Genomic DNA, 19,840 nt, shown 5'->3' with positions numbered 1-19,840 from the left:
AACAATGACAGGAGAGTGCTATAATCACCCCCAACCAGAAAATGTGTTTTTATCTTTGTGTAATTTATACTGTTGAAAATGTTGTATTCAGGGTATAAGGATAACTGTGTACTGTCCACCTTTCAAGTTATTTCTGCTGCAAACCACTGTGTGCTGTGTGCTAACACAACACTCTTAAGAGTATGACACAACACTCTTAAGAGTATGACACAACACTCTTAAGGGTATGACACAACACTCTTAAGAGTATGACACAACACTCTTAAGAGTATAACACAAGACTCTTAAGAGTATGACACAACACTCTTAAGAGTATGACACAACACTCTTAAGAGTATAACACAACACTCTTAAGAGTATGACACAACACTCTTAAGAGTATGACACAACACTCTTAAGAATATAACACAACACACAACATGACCCACTTCTGCCCTGCGTCATTCATTTTATGTTGTATGTTACTTTAATCGTCACAGTGTCCAATTACAGCTCAGTCAACTCAACAATAGTCATAACTCATTACGATGATGTTGCATATTTAAATATTGCATATTGCATATTTAAAGTTACATATTGTAGCACATTTGTTAGTTTGTACACTAGTGTTTTTATAAAGCCCTCAGTTGTGTTCAGCTCCTGTGATATAATCAGCATTATGTCAGCCTCATACCAACAAAAAAAGTGTCAGTGAGACGTCTTACTGTGTAATGTCATTTTTACACATCACAAAAAATCAGTATCGCTTGATATCAAAATTAGCAAAACATTAGCTGTTGCCTTTATAAATGTTTATGTACATTCAGTAGTGCTTAAGGTGTCGTGTAGCCATCTAAACAGCGTCCCTTCTATAAAATATTACCAAATGTTTCATGAGATGAGATTTACTGAGTCTCGTAGGACCAAAGAAATTTGTGTGGCAGCCAAATATAAATCTTTCTGCTTAATAAACATGTCTCCTTGTGTCTACCCAGTATATTAATGCAACACCTTCAGTAAATTCTCAATAAATTGGAAAATATGTGTAATACGAGAAAATCGCCAGCATTTATACTTAATTTAAGAATGGAGCAATTTAATGACAAACCCATCATCCGCCTGTGAAGAGACTATATAATGTGATTTGTAGTTTGGCATCTGTGTAGCTGTCTAAAACAGTGGCCGATCACACAGCCCATGCCTCTGTAAGGATCAAATGAAGGGGCTCCCCAGAGCCGTGTGTGTGAAACACTGAAGTGTCCCCCATCCGAGCTGCTCCTCACCCACCATCATCAATCGTCTGATTGGTCTGGTAAAGAGGGTCTTTCCTCCGCCAAGTGGTTTTATTTCCACATTGGAACCATACGTTTCCATGACAATGGACGAGCTCCAATCGTAACCAATCTTTTCTTTCAGTTATGCTAGGGCCCTGAAGGTATATACAACCATATATACACCAAACGACCACATGGATAATATTGTCTTCCAGGATGTGTCTAATAACTGAACCCCCAACTTCAATAACTATGAATAATTTACATCCTTGGACTGCTAACCTTATTTGAGTGGCAGTGGAAAAGTTCAATAATGGACATTATGAATTAGTTGCTTTATTCACTGTTTTTCTGTTGACTTGTGATTGATGAGATGTTTGCAACCTGAATGGTTGGAGTTCTCTCCTGCTTTTGCTGTAGACCACACAGTTCCTGATTGTTTGTTGTACGTGTACCATTCAATATGAACAAAACACTTTTTTCTACAGTTTTCTTGATACTGAATAATTACATTCACTGAATTTTTTTTCACTAGGGTACATTAAACCTCTTCAGCTCTGAAACTTTAAGCAGTGTCGTAGCTTACTGCTGCCATCTAGTGGTAACAAATCATAGTCAAGGATGCAGTTGATTTTCCAATATTAATTCAGAGATTATTAAAGAAAAAGACACATCCCTCAACACTACTGAACATCTTTAACTGATTGATACACTTCACCTTGAAAAGCAAATTCAAGAAAAATGTAATTTACCATAGTGAATATGCTTTAATCTATATGCAAACATATGAAACCAGTTATATTGCCACTAAACCTCACAGTACATTTCTCAGACATAAGACAGAAATGACTCTTACATATAAAATTATTGGACTTAGAATACCATTAGCCAAGAATGATAATCTCTGCAATGTCTGTTTGCTTTTCACTAGAATTTAAGACCTGACACCCTTAAAACATTTTGTTAAGCTGAACCTGAGCAAGTGGCCAGTAAAACCGATCTTAAATTACAATATGTTTCAGGCAAAATTACTCAGTTGTTTATATGGTTAAGGCAAGAAACCCACAGTAATCTTGTACAGGTTGCATAGAGGGGTTGTGTACGTGTGTACAGGACACCAGCTCATTTGGTTATTGGGCTTCAACATCACTGCTGTCCTCACTGAAGAAAGCCCTCATCTTCTTGCCAGCAGAGAGGAACTTGATGGTTTCCACCTCTCCACCGTAGTTGCTGGGCTTCTGAAAGTGGATCTCCAGGTGGTCTTGCAGGTCTTCCTCATCGGTCACGTCCTGAATACCTCCAAACATCACAGTTCGCTTTGGTACCCCTGAGAAGGTCTAGAATACACCACACATCACCCAGTTAGTAACACACCAAAGATACAAAGCAACTTAAACTTGTTTTTTTAAGTAAAACCGCTCATACTGACTACAGAACTAATATTAGACTGCACAGGTTAGACCAGCGTCTCCAAGTCCTACGTTCAGAGTGTCGCCACACTCCATATGTTAATGTTTTCACTGCTTCCTGCTATAAGACAGCGATTTTGAACCCCTCGTTTGTTAATTAGCAGACAAGCTGAGTCAGGTGTGTTGAGAGGCGAAGGCTTCACAGCAGGTGTGTGTGAGATTAGGAAATCAGCAGTGGATCAGATGTGGGGTCATGACTCGACATCATTAACAAGTCTGGATCAGTAATCGTAAATAAGTTAAGATCAGCTTGTTCACTGAAGCCCACCTGAAACTTCTTCAGCTGATATTCATATACTGGTCCCACATCAACTTCCATGCCGTTCCCAATATCAACAAAGAACTTTTGTTTAAGAACCAAATTCTCTGCAACTGAAAGTGAAACCAAAAAAATGTGACATCACAGATTCAACGTAATTACACTGAAGACAACAGACCAGTCACCATTACTAGATTATACACACACTACTCACAAGAAGTTAAGGATATTTGACTTTTCGAGTGAAATTTATGGAAAATATAAAATGTTCACACTATAGTGATATTATATCATGAAAGGAGAACCTGCTTATATCATGATAGTATCACACAATGGTGATTTCTTCATCTCAAAGATTTATTGAAACAAATAGCAAAAACCATCAAAATATCGCAGCAAAAACCATCAGTGTCACAATAACTGTGGCCTTGAGCATTAATTACAGCTTGACAATGAAGTCTCATGCTGTTCAAAAGTCTCATGCTGAGCCTTGACATCTCGCTCTTCTAGAAGGGCCCTCAGATCACTGAGGTTCTGGGGTTCAGAGTTATGAGCCTCTACACGGTGATTCAGCAGATCCTGTAAGTTTTCTATGGTATTCAGGTCTGGAGAAGGTGCAGGTCACTCCATTTGAGGAACCACAATCTCCAGCAGTCGTTCTCTAATGATACGACCTCCATGAGCTGGAACACTGTCGTCCATGAAGATGAAATTAGGTCTGTGTTGTTCACGCAGAGGCACAATGTCTGGATTAATGATGTTATTGAAGTAACATGAGCTTGTCACAAAGTGTAGGGCAGTTATGTGTTGACTAGACACACCTGCCCACACTGACACCTCCACCACCACCAAAGACCCGTCTGGTGACGGTGGCTGATGCAAATCGCTCTCTTTGACGTCTCCTTCATCTTTGGCGGCCATCATTTCTGCTCAGTGTGAATTGATTTCCATCAGTGAACAAGCACTGAAACCCACTGGTCTCTCATCCAGCGTAAATCCTCCCTGGTCCATGCAGGACGATGATGCCTGTGTCTGCTGGTGTGGTCCGGTTCCCTTGATGACGCCAGTGTCTGCTGGTGTGGTCCGGTTCCCTTGATGACGCCAGTGTCTGCTGGTGTGGTCCGGTTCCCTTGATGACGCCTGTGTCTGCTGGTGTGGTCCGGTTCCCTTGATTACACCAGTGTCTGCTGGTGTGGTCCGGTTCCCTTGATTACACCCGTGTCTGCTGGTGTGGTCCGGTTCCCTTGCAGGTCGTCTAGCACACAGACCCCTCTGATGTAAATGGTTTCACGTGGTCTTAAATGACACTTGGGTTCCTCTCACCTCCCTTTAATGTGTTTGGAGTTGTGTGGGGTTCATTATCTGGTTCACCAGCACTCTGTTCACAATGAAGCGTTCATCAGTGTAGGACGTGGCCAATGGACGTCCACTTCTACGCCTTTCTATGACTCTCTGTATCTCTGTCACAACCTGCTGATGACACTCTGTGACACTCTAAGATCAGTGGCCACTTCCTTCTGAGAACATCCTGTTTGAAGGCTCTCAATGGTGAGGTTATGTTGAGCGATTGTTAGGGGTCGTCTTGGTCTCATGATGTAATAATGTGAACAGCATGATGAAGAGGACTGTTTAAATACCAATTCTAATTGAACCAGGAAAGTCATTAGTCAGTTCACCCTGAATTTTGCCGTTAAGTTCCTTGTTAGAAAACATCTAATTGTGCAGAAAGTACTGAAACATTGAACAGTTGGACACCCGATGCCAGATATCCTTAACTTTTTGTGAGTAATGTGTCTCACAATTAAGACAAAATAATACATTTGCGATAGAATAATAAGAATATAAGAATAAAACATGTACTTCCATTGCTCAAATACAAGCTAAAGGGAAAGTTTTTCCAGACCTCCAGTATTGACGAAGGTGACGCGACCTTTTCCGGTCTTCGGGTCGTACTCCAGCGCCTCCACCTCACCTCCACCACGGCTGGGCTTGGAGAAGCTCAACTCCAGCCGGTCCCTCATACGGTCCTCGGGCAGCTGAGAAGGAGCGTTGGAGAAATCGACGCGCATCTTAGACACGCTGATGTGTACCTGTAAACAACAAAAAGATCAACAGAGAAGATCCAGATGTGCTTTGGTTCCTCGTGACCTTCTGTAGTCGCCATTTACAGACATAAGGGACAATATCAGCATATAAGGTTAGAGGAACCATCAACATTTAACATTTCACTGTACCTCAAATTTCACGGAGGGTTCCAGAGTGATGCCGTATGGCTTCACGTCTACTTTATCTTTGTCACAGGACACAGTGCATTTCGCCAGCCTCAGGATCTGCTCTGCCACTTGAAGAGAGAATTTGTAAAATACAGAGTTCAAATACAGCAATGGCTATTGCGTCCATTTTCACAGTTCTCATGAGAAGAAGACCTAGTGTTAATAAGTGACTCAGCAAATATGTGAACATGCTGGATTTATTAACTGTGAATATGTTTAATGTAATGCTGCTTTCTGGCCAGACGAGAACAGACCTTGACAAGTAGAGCAAACTATTAAGAGATTATTCCATTATCTTGAGGTGGAAGGAGGAATGAAAGAGAAGACGCAAACAACGTGATCATTTTTGACTCCACCTTTCTCTTCCTCAAACGTAATAAGAGCTTGGCCGCCCTTCAGTAGAACAGAAGGTCTCTGGGTGATGGTGAACACCGCCTTAGTATTGTGTCCTGGGTCTTCTCTCTCATCTAGCTCATCTTTTTCCACACGAGTAAACTTCATTTTCTTCTCAGGCACCTGGGCTTTGATCTGAGGAGCCACAGTGACACCGTTGTGAGAACACACTTTAATGGGTTATTATTCTCCTTTGTCATTTTTGAGCACTTGAGCTTTGTGGGATTTTATTTTATTTATTATTTAAAAACAACTTTTTGAGATTTTACTCAAAAAAATATTTTACTCATTGATTACCACTGTAGTGGTGTCAACAAAAATACCCTTAAAGGGATTTAACTGTAATTATGGGTTCTGCTTGTAAGTCAAATGGAAAATGTATTCTGTGGTGTAGCTGACTCCATACAAGAGGAGTCTTATTCAGCAGAATTCTGCTAATGAAGCAGGATGCTCCAGCCAACACACTGAGCTGTGAGATGTACACATTCAAACAGCTTCTTTAGCTAGTACCTTAAATCTCTGCTGTAAAGAGTCTGTTTCAGCCTTCTTGATTTTCAGTTGCTCTTTGCAGTGCTGCAGTTTCTTCATCAGATCCTGGGTAGCTTTATCAAGACCACAGATTTCCTCCTTTAGTGAGAAACAAAAAATAAACTAAAAATAAATCACAAAGTATGGCAAATAAAAGTTAAAATATCAAATCTTAAGTATAGATGTTGGCATTAGCATTAACCAGACGTGCATGAGAATTCACACGACTGAAACGTCTTGGGCTGCACATAACATTATTAGCCCCTGACTCCTCCCCTTGGGTGTGTCTGTGTGTGTAGTACCGCCCATGACTCCTCCCCTCAGGTGTGTGTGTGGTACTGCCCCTGGCTCCTCCCCTCGGGTGTGTCTGTGTGTGTGGAACAGCCCCTGACTCCTCCCCTGACTCCTAAAGGCTGATATTCTGGTTTGGCAGTACTACAGCTCACCAATATGAGTTGGGTCTTGATCTTAAAGGTGGTTGAGAGCTGCTCTTCATTCTTCATGATCTCCGTCACTTCCTGCTGAGCTTTCTTCTTTGCTTCCTCTGTGTCCAGTTTCTCCAAAAGCAGACTGCACTTTTCTGTCTCTGCTGACTCCACTGATTTCTATTCCGATGAATACGTCAAACACAAACACACATGAAACACCTGCGTTAAACACACACATTAAACACACCTAACACCTAACTACATTACATTACATTAAACACATTAAACACACATTAAACTACATTAAACACAAATTAAACACATACATTAAACATCTACATTTAACACCTACATTAAACAAACACATTAAACACCTGCATTAAACACCTGCATTAAACACCTACATTAAACACACACATTAAACACCTAACTACATTACATTACGTTAAACACATTAAACTACATTAAACACACACATTAAATCCTAGCTACATTAAACACCTGCATTAAACACACATTAAACACCTAACTACATTACATTACATTAAACACATTAAACACACATTAAACACCTGCATTAAATACATACATTAAACACATACATTAAACACACACATTAAACACCTGCATTAAACACACACATTAACACGTCTGGGGCTCATTGATCATAGTACCCCCTACTGACAAAGGTAAGTAATACAACTGTGTCGTGTTTGTGCAAGTATGTGAGGAATATCCATGCATTATTCGTGAAAGGAACTTACTGTATACTCCAGAGCAGAAAGGTGAATTAGCTAGCTGTTCACATTTTATTAAAATGTAATTTAATTTAACTTAATTTAATTTAATGTTTTTTGATGGCTGTTAAAGAGCATTTTGACACAAACCGGGCATGGCTACAGTAAGTCTGGGGGTCTTGGGCAAACACAGCGCACTGTGCTCCAGCAACATAAACGAACATGTAGCCATCAAGGTTCATGATGGGACATGAGCAGTTTGGTCTCCACAATGTATTTAGAATCAAAATAATAATAATAAGAAGAAGAACAACAACACTTAGATGAACACCTAGTGCTTGAACTAATCATCTTACCCTCCATTTCTCCAACTCCTCGACGGCATCAGCTAGAGTCTTACTGTATTCACCGGGGAGCTGTTTGGTACACACATTGGAAAGATAAGACATATACTACATCTTTTATTTAACATTTGATTAAATTATTCGTGTTCTAAATCTCGTGTTCGTTTTGACAAATCGTGTTTATTTACACCACAAGCCTACCTCGCCGTTGACTTTTCCATGTTCGGTATCGGACATACTTAAAAAGAAACGTCGTACTTATCTTATAAAGTATTTGTAGTCTTCCAAAACTTCTCCAATATGGGATCACGGCCGAATAATATCAGAACTTCCTGGTGACTGCGCATTCTTACTATTTTAGACTTGCTTCCAGGAAATCACATGGGTCTTAAAGCAAAAGTGAAAGTGTGTTGGTCATTCGGTGGTGCGGGTAAACATCTGCGTACACGTAGGTGACCATCAGAGCTCCAGAACCCTGCTGAGATCACAGCGCTCATGAAAGACGCAGAGTACCTCTCGCAGTATTTTACAGCTCGGCTGTATTCTTAAGTTGCTTGTCAATTCTGCTTTGTACATGTTTGTAATCAAAAGGTGATAATGGGAGAAAGAAGGTTGCTTCTCGAGGGTCTTCCGGATAATCTAGACCGTGTAAAATCAAAACTACAGTTATATTTTAAAAATAAAAGGAGATCAGGCGGAGAGATCGTGGAGATCAGGGAATACCCCCAGAACAAGAGACAAGCTCTGCTCATCTACTCGGACCAAATGGGTAAGAAACCTTCACCAGTGCTGTAGAAATCACATTTATAACAACTAGTTGGACTATTCATTTAGTTACTGTGGCTTCTGTTAGATATTCATTTATGTGTAACTTCACCAAAAAGAAAGAAATAAGATGTTTCTGACTTTTGTAAAATCCTTGCTATTTGAATAGGTATAAAGAATGTTCTTGACAAACGGGTCCACCGAATCGATTTTAAAGGCCATGGCACTGTGGATCTGACAGTGAAACTTCTGGAGGAGCAAAGTCCTGATGTTGAAAGACCTACTCCACCTGCTCCACCTAGGAGTAAACCACACACACTTGAAGATAGCGAGGGCGTCCAGGTGAGCAGCTTTCTTGTTGTTTATTTAACTTCTGTTTTAAATAACAGTAACAATTGGCTGACTTGAGCTCCATGATGCTGCTGACCATGAAAAATAATCATCTCAAAACTCTAAAATACATTTAATTCGGCCTGTTTCTGTCCAGTATGCGTATGTGAATTCACCTTAAATGAAGTTGATGCTTCAGGTTAACCTGAAGAATTAGGAAGTGCACTTATCATCATGTGATAGCTAATCTAGACTAAATATCTTTTTGATCTTTTGTTTTTTTTTTACATGTCTTTAATGCTAGAAGTCTGGCTCTGAAATTCACATGGGTAAGCTCTGAAAATTGTGCTTTTATATTTTAATACATATCGTAAGTCAGATTTCGTGATATGTGCGTCATGAAATGTACCGAACTTTAAAATAAAGTTCTGTATGGTCTCTGTCTTTCAGGAAACAAAGAGAACACCCGTGAACACAATCTGCTTATTAACACCGAGGAGCCAGTTGACAAAGATACTCTTACAATGTATTTTGAGCAGTTTGCAGAGCATGTAGAAATAATAAATCATGGGGAAAACTGCTGGATCCTAAAATTAACCAACCAGTCAGGTACATTTTCCATCCGTGTTACTCAGAGACATCCTTTATGAAGTTATTTTACTTACACTTTTAAATAAAGTCAGTTGTTTGTTTCCCTATATATTACATTTCTAATGTGTGAGTGATGTGGTTGGGAGACCGAATCAATATTGCAGTAATAATTACCAAGAGTGACGATATGAAATTACAGGTATGATGACCACTAATATCAAAACTAACTTTCTTAGACTTTGTCACATTTAGTTCCACCACACCCATTTTTGGTTTGCCACGCCCCCTTGTTCTTGTCCCCGCTCTTCTAGTTTGGGTTTCAGCTCTTTCCCATTTCTTTCAGTAATGGTGTTCAGTATATATTCCCAGAGTGTTCTCATTTATGTGGAGGTCATAGTCTGTATGTGGATGCTGTAAGCTAAGTTATGTTGCAAATGCTGGTTTCTGTCAGTTTAGTTAAGTGTCTTAGTCTTGATTCTGATTCCTGAGGATGTTCTCATGGTTAGTTCATGTATGTTCCCTAAGTTTTGTGTTGGAGTATAGGACTGTGATCCTTTCCTCAGTGTTCCTTACTCAACTACTTAGTCTTTGTAGATGTAGATCATGTAGTATGTCCTTTTCCCCAGATGAACTTGTAGCCTGTACACTAACTCAATCAATCAATCAATCAATCAAAATTTATTTGTATAGCGCTTTTCACAACACATGTTGTCACAAAGCGCTTTACAGGATTTACAAGGTTAACAATACTACGGGTCCAAATACCTAATGAGCAAGCCAGAGGCGACAGTGGCAAGGAAAAATGTATATCTCCTAGTATAAATGTCAGTGTTGTGTATTCACTTCTGATTGTAGCTATTAGCTGGTTTAGCCCTGTATCTCCTAGTATGTCAGTCTGGGTTGCTCTTTAGAAGACTGGGATATTCAATTAGGGAATGTCCTTTTATTTTATAGAGGTGTTTCGGTGCCCTTGTCATTCTTCTTAGTATGTCCTAAAAGCTCTGTCCCCTAATGCCCTGTCATGACGTCTCTCTTGAATGTTTGTTTGTCTTCTTGGATTTGGTGTACGTGTTACTGGGTATCGTGTTCCTGTTCACAATAATAGTTCTGATTGATTTGGGAGGTGATCTAGGAAAACTCCCTTCTAACTGTAACGCTTTGCACGTTGTGGAGCTAGAAGGCGGACACAAACGCTGAATTCCAAACTCGTGGTCGTACACGCAGTTGTGGGTCATATCAGAAGGGCAATTAGAACAGTTAAGATAACAGACACGAAGGGACGTCATTAAAACAGAACTCAAAAACAACTGGACCACAGACACACAAATGTATACATGGTGACCGGGCAGAGAAACAGGGGACTACTCAAAGAGTCAAGCACAGGATAATACAACACACTGGAATGAACTATAACTGACACCAGACTGGGGAAACACAGGGATTATAAATGCACAGAACTAACAGGAACTAACTAGACACAGGTGGGGAACACTGACGACAGGGGGTGTGACAGACAGAATGAAACCATGGAAACAGGGCAGGATAAACAGACGAGGAAAACACAGGTACATGGATCAGACGACCGTGACAGCTAGACGAGGGGGCGGAGCCCTACGTGACACGAACAATTAATAAATTTTGTTCGCCTGTTGTCCAATTGTTCCAGATTTACAGAAGATTCTGACGCAGAAGGTGCATGAGTTTGGTTTGTCTGTGGAGGCGTATGAGGACGGATGTGTACCAAACAGATGGGACCCGCATCGCTTCATCTTAAGCGGCTTCAAAGACGCCTGCAAACTCAAACTGATCACGGTGTTTATTGGAAGCTGCAGTAAAAAAGCAGATCATACGTGGGAGCTTCTTGATGATGACAGGATTGTGGTCACCTTCACGGAAGATATCGGTAACTACAAAATACCAATAAGTGACTGAACAAGAGCATTTAAGTAAATAACAACTTTCTAATTAATAATATTATGTCACTAGATGCGCCGTCATTTTTGAAGAAGTGTGCGAGTAAAAAGCTGCAGGACATGGAGATCAGGGCGGTTCACCTGGAGCTCACCGACTCGGTTCTGGTAGAGGGAGATGTTAGCAGCCTTCAGGATGACATCCTGGCCCTCTACTTCAGCAACAGGAAGAGGAGCGGAGGAGGTGTCATCAAGTCCATTGTACGGGTTACGGATAACAACAGTGTGATCATATCGTTTGAAGATTGTTATGGTATGTCCCATATATACCAAATATAATGCGCTTCATTTACTGCTTGCTATTTCATTTTTATGATGTCAACTGATGGAAGTTCAGTTAATGCTAAAAAAAAATTGACTGAATTCACTTTTGAGTTGATTTTTCTATTGAGTGACATTTGGCACAACCATGTTTTAAGTGTTTTAGAAGTTAATCTGAATCTCTCCTTCAACAGTTGCCCAAAAAGTTGTGGAGCGGCAACATCGTGTCTGTGAGACAGACCTTGGCACGTTCCTCTTCTATCCAAGCCTGAATAAAACTTTGAAGAGAAAAATGTCTACATTGCCTAACATACCCACAAGCATAATCATTCCTTTTGAAGAAGACATCCTCATTTACATTGAAAAAAGCGAAAGCAATCACAAGCGCTACTTTGAGAATCAGCTTAAGATGGTTCATGCGAATGTAACTTTTGATAATACCACAACACCCAGAGTTATTGTGCTGGAGATGGATGTAGACAGAGAGACTTTAGCTGCACTGCGAGTTGGACCGACCTGGGAGAGCAAAGCCAAAAATGAAGCACTAGCCTTCCTGAGGAAATACAGCAAGTCTGAGTTAGATGTGGAGGTGGAGGTGTGGAACCGTATAAAGAGTGAATGCCTCCGAATAGTTACTTTAGATGTTGAGGTTTCCTTTAAGGATGACAAATGCAAAATTGTTGGTCTATTAGAACAAGTCAGTGCTCTCTCAGACAAGATTAGGAGCATTATTAAAGTTGCCACTGCTGAATTAGAAGTGGAGAGAAACACTATTGACAAAGAGATTAAGTTTGACTCAAAGGAGATGTTTGAATTGGTAGCAAAAAATGTGCGTTCCAAAATAATTCAGAGTGTGAATTTTTCTCAAGATGAAAGTTCTCTGACTTTTCATGTCGGAGGTTTAAAGGATGAGGTAAACGACGCCGTGGTGGCTGTCAAGCGTGCCCTGGACAATGTTGTCTTTCAACACTTGAAACTCTCATCTCGTCTGCTTCAGTTTCTGAAGAGCTTAGATCTGAAAAAAATTGAGCAAGATCATTTTGTCAAAAGTGATATTGCAGCTTATTTTCAGAATGATGGAGATTTTTTTGGCATCATTGTTGAAAAAGAAAACCTCAAGAGAGTTGAAAAAAAAATTGAGGAAATCCTTAAAGAGGAGATCATCCAACTTACACCTGATCCGGCATCCGTGATGAACAATGACAACTGGATAAACTTTCTAAAGTCCCTTAAAGCTGAATTGGAATTAAGCCATAATGCTCACAATGTTAGTATAACATCTTCAAAGCAACAAGTTTTTATATGTGGATTTGCTCAAGTAGTGGCAGATATTTCACAAAAAGTAAAATATTATCTGGAGAAAAAAACACCAGCAACTGAAGATGTCCATCTTAAATCACTTCAAGAAGTGGAGTTTGTTGATTCTTGCATGAATTTATCAGAAATTCCGGAGCTTCGTAATCTGGGCGTAACCACACTTGCCTGCACAAATGAGATCTCTCCTTGTATAAAGGTTACAACAACAAAGGAAAACATCCAGAATGCAGTAGGGTTGGTGAGGAAGCACGTGTCCTCCATTTGCATGGAGAAGCAAACTTATTCTAAAGCAGGAGAGTCAAAGGTCATCCATAAGCATGAGGCCATCGTTAATGCCAAAACCAGGGAGTGGAATTGCAAGGTTTACATATCAACACAGAAAGGATGTGTCCAGCCAGTCAAGTACAGTCATAAAATAAACGACTCCATCACTTTAACAATTGCAGAAGGAAACTTGCTGCATTGTGTAGCTGATGCTTTCATCTGTCCCATGAACAGCAGCCTAGCGTTCGTAAACCCCATCGCCCAAGAGTTCCTTCAGGTTGCAGGTTCTCAGATTCAAGGCGTGTTAAATAATATCCAAAAGCAAAAGCAAACGTTGCTTGCTGGGGATGTAGTCCTCAGTGACCCAGGAAATCTCCAAGCCAAGACCCTTATTTACGCCGTGTTACCCCAGAGTGGCCAGTCTTTGAGCTCTCACTATTTGGAATCCGTCATCTTTGAAAGTCTCCAGGAAGCAGAAAAAAAAAGCTGTGCCTCTATTGCAATGCCAGCAATAGGACGTGGGACCTTTGGATTTTCGATCAGAGAAAGTTGTGTAGCGACCAGGGCAGCCTTACAGAAGTTCTGCAATGATTCTACAAATTCCACAACAAATATGAAAAACATATTTGTGGTAGATCCTGATGTGAAGACAGTGGAGGAATACAATGCCTTCATTGCACAAATGGTACGCTTCCATTTATTTTAGTCTGACACTGGAATGTTAGAGTAAACAAAAATATACCCATCAGTGAACATTTTATATTTTTATTATACATTATTTGTTTTCCCCATAACAGGGTTTTTCTTATACATCTGCCCATCCAACAAACACTGCCTCTAAAGTACAGTCAGACACTGAAGGTACAGTACCTTTGTTTTATCGTGGCATTGTGGTATACGTGTAGCTTTATCTCCTATACTGTGTAGCATCTTCACCTAAATGTATTGTTTGTTTTTACTTTTGTTTTCACACATATGGGAATACAACAGTGACTGTTCGAGGAGTGTTAGTGTCTCTCAAAAAAGGAGACATCACCAAAGAGACGGTGGATGTCATTGTTAATTCTACCAACAAGACACTAGATCTTAACTCAGGTAAAAATTTGCATGCCATGTAGCATTTAAAGTTGCAATGTTTTAATGCACTGATATTTGATCAAATGCATTTTTGTTTTGATTAGGTGTTTCTGGTGCAATTTTGAGTGGTGCTGGTAAATCTGTTGAAGATGAATGCAAAACGCATGGTAATTATATATACATGCAACACAAGCTTCCAATCCGCAACATTTTATACATAAATATGGTATTTATCTCTGTCATCTAATACGTTTTTGACAGGTCCTCAAAAAGATGATGGAGTGGTGTTCACAAGTGGTGGTAACCTTGCGTGTAAGTATATCGCTCAGATGGTTGGGCCCCCCAATGCTGGTGCTATCACAGTCTCCATTGAGAAAGTCCTGGACTTATGTGAAAGTAAAATGGCTGTCAAAGTGGCCATCCCGGCAATTGGGACCGGTAGGACCATTACAATTACCTTACTAGGCCTACTCAGAAACAACTGATGTAGTTGAACATTAAATATAAAGAATATATGATTTTCCACAGGACGAGGGGGTATTGGACCAAATGAATCGATGAAAGCTATATTTGCCGGACTGGAAAACCATTTGGCAAAGTCAAAGTCATCCTGCCTTAAGGAGATAATTGTGGTAGTGTTTGAGCAAAAGATTTTGGATTCATACTGCAGTTATTTCAAAGAGCGGAAAAAGAAGGTTAATGCTCATCTAATGTCCTCAAAAATCTTACAATTGCACATCTATATTTTTTGTTATTACTAATTTTATTATGGGCTATTTTTTTTCCCCAGCCATCCCCTACAGGGACACAGGCACCACATACTACGATACCAGCAAATAAAGGTTTCTAGATTAGAATAGCTCTCACTTAATTTAAGTATTTTTATAGTGAAACAATAATTCTGCCATCCCTCTGTATCCAGTCAAAATTGCAGGTGTGTGGATTGAAGTGAGGAAAGGTAACATCACAAATGAAACTGTCAGAGGAATTGTCAACACCACCAATGATCAAATGAACTTGACAGGAGGTATATGCTTCCCACATCGTATATTCTGCCCATGTCAGCACATGAGTTTATACTACCATAAAAATACATCGTACATATTCAGATCAGAATATGTCCATATCTCTGCATTCCTAGTGATGACTGTGTGATGGAGACGAAATATCTAGATTGAAAACTAATTCCACATTTGTCACCACTGTCACACTCCAAAGCTGCACCATCTATTCGGAGGACAGGAGTGTTGTATTATTACTTACATATTATCACTTATATTGCTGTTATTGTTGTCATATAAAATGTGCAATGTACCATGTCAGGAGTTTCAGGGGCGATATTAAGAGCAGCTGGGCCCTCTGTTGAGCAGGAGTGCCAAAAACATGGTAAGAGTCCAACACATACCCACTAGCTCATAACCCGTGTCTTAGTACATGCAGTATTTGGAAGCAAACCTGACTGACAGGCCTATAATGTAACACTTATCAAGCTGAGCAGCCTGTGTTTCTTGTGTGAAGGGAAACTTCAGGGCGATACAGCTGCAGTTACCAGCGGAGGAAATTTACAGTGTGATTACATCCTCCATATGATGGGACCCCATTCTGCAGCCGACGCCACTCTGCGCGTGAAGAAAGTTCTGGAACGATGCGAGGAGAATCAGATCAGCACCATTTCCTTTCCTGCTGTTGGCACTGGTATAGACAAAAAAGCATTAAAATGTATTTTAGAAGCGCTCCATATTATTTTTAATTAACACACACGTCATTCAATTTCCTCTTCTTAAAGGTGGGGGTGGTCTTAAGAATATGGAATCCATTAATGCCATGCTACAAGGCTTTAAAGATCATTTATCTACACGTGCCTCCACTGCTCTTAAACTCATCTATGTTGTAATTGACCGAGATGAAGTTCTGAAAGACTTTTTAGAAGAACTGAAACAATGGACTGCAAAAACCCAGGTAGAAATGCCAAATACAAACCAGTCTTCATACATTGAATTGCAAATGTATGTGGGTAAATAAGCCAAAATAATAGCATGTTTAATATGTAATGCACAGCCTTAAACATAATAGCAATGTTATTAGGACACCGAAGAGGAAGATGATGAATGGGAGGATGAAGAAGAATCAATGTTTGGTTCGGATGATGGCAGTGTGTGTTCAGAAGAAGAGGATATTGGAAATGGTAACAGTAATGTTACGTTTTAGTTCAAGAAAGTATCTCGTATTTTCTGAGATACTAAATACTCTCTTTTGATTTTATATTCAGATAGCACAACAGAAGCAGTTATTGGTCCCATCAAAGTGAAAGTGCATTGTGGTGACATCACAAAACAGACAACAGAAGCAATTGTGAGCAGCACTAACACAAGCCTTAATCTAAACACAGGTAAGATGCTTATTTTTTGTTGGATTAAGTTGGATCAATTGCACTTAGATGGGATTAATTGCCCCAAGACAATGAAAGATGCAGTGTGTAAACTGCAACTGATTGATCTCAGGTGTATCGGGGGCTATTCTCAAAGCTGCAGGACAGAGTGTTGAGGCAGAGTGCAAGAAACTTGGTATGAGTCTTTATTGCATTAACTATGTTACACAGTAACTATAATAGCTTTACTAGCATAGCTTTACTAGCTGCACTAGCGCATTAAGACAAAGCCAAGATAAATTTGAGCTCATTTAGTTATTGTTGCTAATGAAAAGATGTTCTAACCATTCCATCCTTGGATAAAGGTACTCAACCCAGTGATGGTGTGGTCCTGACCACAGCAGGAAACCTGCCATTTAAGAATATTGTTCACATGGTTGGTCAGACCAAGGAGAAAGAACTTACCAGGTGCATGTATAAAGTTCTAAAGAAGTGTGAAGAAAACAGTATTCAGTCAGTCTCATTTCCAGCTCTTGGAACTGGTATGTACTGTGTTTTATCAAAATCACTGAGATGTTTAGGAGACCATTGGGTAGCGATTATTAAGTGCCAGTTGTGGTCTGTTATACTGGGTAGCTATTACATTTTGTAGCTTACGTCCTACAAAATGTTGCGCTTTTTAAATAAAAGCCCTTTGTGCTTTCGGACAGGAGCAGGGAACTTGGCTGCCTCTCAGGTTGCATGCGCCATGATTGATGCTGTGGCCAACTTTTCCATCGACTCACCAGTTGTTTTAAAAAGTGTCCATATCGTCATTTTCCAACCAAAAATGTTGCAAGACTTTCAAGACGCTTTGAAGAAGTTCAAAAAAATATCCCCAAGTTTTTCAGGTAACCTTTTGGCACTGAGAGAGAACTACCCATGCTGTATTTTAAAGGTTTGAATGAACACGGCTGTATCGTTTTGTGCTTTTTGCGTAGGCCAAGCAAAACAAACCCAGTCAGCACCAAATCCAGTCAGCACCAAACCCGGTCAGCACCAAACCCAGTCAGCACCAAACCCAGTCAGCCTACCATTGTGCCTTTCGGCTGCAACAAGTGCGGTGACATTCCCCGTCACGAACGTCGAGGTATTTGGGACCTCTACTGTCGACCTTGCCAAGGTCAAAAAATACCTTGAAGACCTCATTTCTGACGAGTGCACCAGCAAGGACATTCAGTCCCCTCATCTGGCCCGTCTTCCTACAGCTGAGAAGGAAGCCGTTGTAGCATTTAGCGAGAGCAATCAAGTGCGTGTGCTCGTGGTTGCCCCAGACAAGTGGACAGTATCGGGGAAAAAGGATGATGTTTTAGATGCTGCGTTGAAGATCAACAACTTCCTTCAGGAAGCCAGGGACAGAGAGACTCGGGAAAGTGAGGAGAGCAGAGTAAGGGAAACTCTTTGCTGGGAGAAAGCGGAAGGGAACGCGTGGGTCCCCCTGGAGTCCAGCATTAGCTACCGTCTGGAATTAGCATTCCACAAGAAAGAACAGACACTTACATATCAGGAGAAAGGGGAGACATATAAAGTGGACTTCAAGGAGATGAAAGTGGAAAACAGAAAGGGGAAGTCCTGTAGGATCAAGAGGACCTTGCTTGGGGACTCAGAGACAGGTAGCCGTCTTCTTTAAACCTCCATTGCGGAGGATACTGGAATTTTATTCATTTACAAATTTGGAAGTTTAATAAGAATGAGAACGGACCTTAATTCAGTGGGTTGAGTTAATAGAGATATATGGATTTCCAGGTGAACAACTCTAGGTAAAACTGTGCACGTGTACTTTAAATGTGTGTTTTTCAGCTATTATTCATCCTCCTCCAACCTGGAACAGAATGGATGGAAAGGACCTGGAAATAATTACTCTCCATCCAGATACGCAAGAATACAAGAACATAGAGAAAGACTTTGTTCACTCAAGTAAACATCAAAGTGTAGCTGCTGTCCAAGTTGTGCAGGTATATTGTCACCAAATTACACTTTTGGGTATAATATTAACGCCAATTTTAAAAAAATGACTCTATGTATTCATAGATTCAGCGAATCCAGAGTCAACGACAGTGGCAGAGATATTCTGTGCTAAAACAGGCAGTTGATAAGAAGTATCCCAAACAGAAAAACGAGCAGTTTCTTTATCACGGCACTACCAAAGACATTTGTGAAAAAATCAATAAGAACGGCTTTAATAGGAGCTTCTGTGGGAGAAATGGTATGTTTCAAGCCTGTTTTAATCCAATGTGTAGTATATAATACATGTTGTATTTAACAACTAAACCAAGTCTTGGTTTTTTTTTTCTCTTTAAGCTGTTGTTCATGGCGATGGCACCTACTTTGCTAAAGAGGCCTGGTACTCCTGCCAGGACCAGTACTCAAACAAAGACGAGAATGGTCTCAAATACATCTACAAGGCCAGAGTTGTGACTGGGACACCATGTAAGAGTACAAGAGGAATGAAGGAACCAGACCCTCTGGACCCAAACGACCCCAAGGCAGGCTTACATGACTGTGCCGTGGATAATTTGCAAAGCCCATTTATCTTTGTGGTGTTCTGTGACGCAGGAGCATATCCGGACTACCTCATCACCTTTAAGAATGTATAAGTCCACAACTCAGGGTTTTTAACACATTGAATCAAGTTCCTTGGAGTTATGTTTCCCCAAACGTATAGATCAACTACACAACAGTCTATGATTCCATTTTGTAGTTCAGGTTGTTTACTTCTTCCTGTTCCTTCCTGCCTATTTCCTGTGCAATTCTTACATTGACTAAGAAAATCATATCAGCAGTAAAAACACTTGAAAAAAGAAATATTAAGTATCTGATGGTTATACAAACTCATTCAATGCACTTTCACACTGAAATATATATATTTTTTGTCTCAGTGAACTGTTACTTTATAGTGTATTACTAAGATTTTTAATGAACAGCTAGAACTATTTTAACAGTCCTACCAAATACCAGCAATAATGAAATTCACAAAAGGTTTTTTGGCTAATCTGAGAATGTTATTTTATTAGATTCTTCTTAATTTTAATTGAACTGTTCTAACTTGTGACTACAGAATGTCTTTAAAATGTAATAAATGTCAACACTGACTGGCTTGATCAATCATGACATCGTCTAAGATATGTGAAGTACTGATAAGCCTAACGGCTTTAGGTTTTGACTGAAGCAAAA

The 19,840-nt window shown here is 40.1% G+C and overlaps 2 protein-coding genes across 3 annotated transcripts; one reads left to right on the top strand and one right to left on the bottom strand.

Moving 5' to 3' along the window:
• Positions 1–1,932: 1,932 nt before the first annotated feature.
• nmi (N-myc (and STAT) interactor) lies at positions 1,933–8,073 on the bottom strand. The gene is made up of 9 exons (XM_076998320.1): positions 7,886–8,073; positions 7,697–7,756; positions 6,622–6,780; positions 6,158–6,274; positions 5,611–5,782; positions 5,216–5,322; positions 4,885–5,071; positions 2,991–3,094; positions 1,933–2,590 (listed from the first exon to the last, which is right to left on the bottom strand). The coding sequence occupies exons 1-9, from the start codon at positions 7,919–7,921 to the stop codon at positions 2,384–2,386; spliced, it is 1,149 nt and encodes a 382-aa protein (XP_076854435.1). The 5' UTR covers positions 7,922–8,073; the 3' UTR covers positions 1,933–2,383.
• A 30-nt stretch (positions 8,074–8,103) lies between these two features.
• On the top strand, positions 8,104–19,777 carry parp14rs3 (poly(ADP-ribose) polymerase family member 14-related sequence 3). Of its 2 annotated transcripts, none has more exons than XM_076998318.1 (26): positions 8,104–8,453; positions 8,619–8,791; positions 9,087–9,108; positions 9,230–9,388; positions 11,037–11,273; positions 11,357–11,593; positions 11,796–13,867; positions 13,980–14,043; positions 14,173–14,277; positions 14,364–14,426; positions 14,521–14,697; positions 14,788–14,954; positions 15,050–15,101; positions 15,182–15,286; positions 15,583–15,645; positions 15,778–15,954; positions 16,046–16,218; positions 16,345–16,444; positions 16,529–16,648; positions 16,761–16,823; positions 16,993–17,169; positions 17,338–17,517; positions 17,608–18,279; positions 18,467–18,621; positions 18,698–18,872; positions 18,968–19,777. In XM_076998318.1, exons 1-26 carry the CDS (start codon positions 8,282–8,284, stop codon positions 19,261–19,263), a joined length of 6,156 nt encoding a protein of 2,051 aa, XP_076854433.1. In that variant the 5' UTR covers positions 8,104–8,281; the 3' UTR covers positions 19,264–19,777. The 2 variants fall into 2 exon arrangements, with proteins under 2 accessions (XP_076854433.1, XP_076854432.1); XM_076998317.1 differs by having other exon boundaries at positions 9,084–9,108.
• Positions 19,778–19,840: the final 63 nt, after the last annotated feature.

This window comes from Brachyhypopomus gauderio, chromosome 3, assembly GCF_052324685.1.
Source record: "Brachyhypopomus gauderio isolate BG-103 chromosome 3, BGAUD_0.2, whole genome shotgun sequence".
Lineage (NCBI taxonomy): Eukaryota > Metazoa > Chordata > Actinopteri > Gymnotiformes > Hypopomidae > Brachyhypopomus > Brachyhypopomus gauderio.
This window is presented reverse-complemented; position numbering and strand designations above follow the sequence as displayed.

What these genes read in the sequence shown, in the direction of transcription:
- parp14rs3 (XM_076998317.1), top strand. Translation starts at nt 8,282, where the DNA reads ATGGGAGAAAGAAGGTTGCTTCTCGAGGGTCTTCCGGATAATCTAGAC. An exon ending in ATGCCTTCATTGCACAAATG is followed by an intron (nt 13,868 to 13,979) that starts GTACGCTTCCAT and finishes TCCCCATAACAG; the next exon opens with GGTTTTTCTTATACATCTGC. An exon ending in AGATGAATGCAAAACGCATG is followed by an intron (nt 14,427 to 14,520) that starts GTAATTATATAT and finishes CGTTTTTGACAG; the next exon opens with GTCCTCAAAAAGATGATGGA.
- nmi (XM_076998320.1), bottom strand. Translation starts at nt 7,921, where the DNA reads ATGTCCGATACCGAACATGGAAAAGTCAACGGCGAG. An exon ending in CTTTACAGCAGAGATTTAAG is followed by an intron (nt 5,783 to 6,157) that starts GTACTAGCTAAA and finishes GTGGCTCCTCAG; the next exon opens with ATCAAAGCCCAGGTGCCTGA. An exon ending in CACCTTCGTCAATACTGGAG is followed by an intron (nt 3,095 to 4,884) that starts GTCTGGAAAAAC and finishes TTTCACTTTCAG; the next exon opens with TTGCAGAGAATTTGGTTCTT.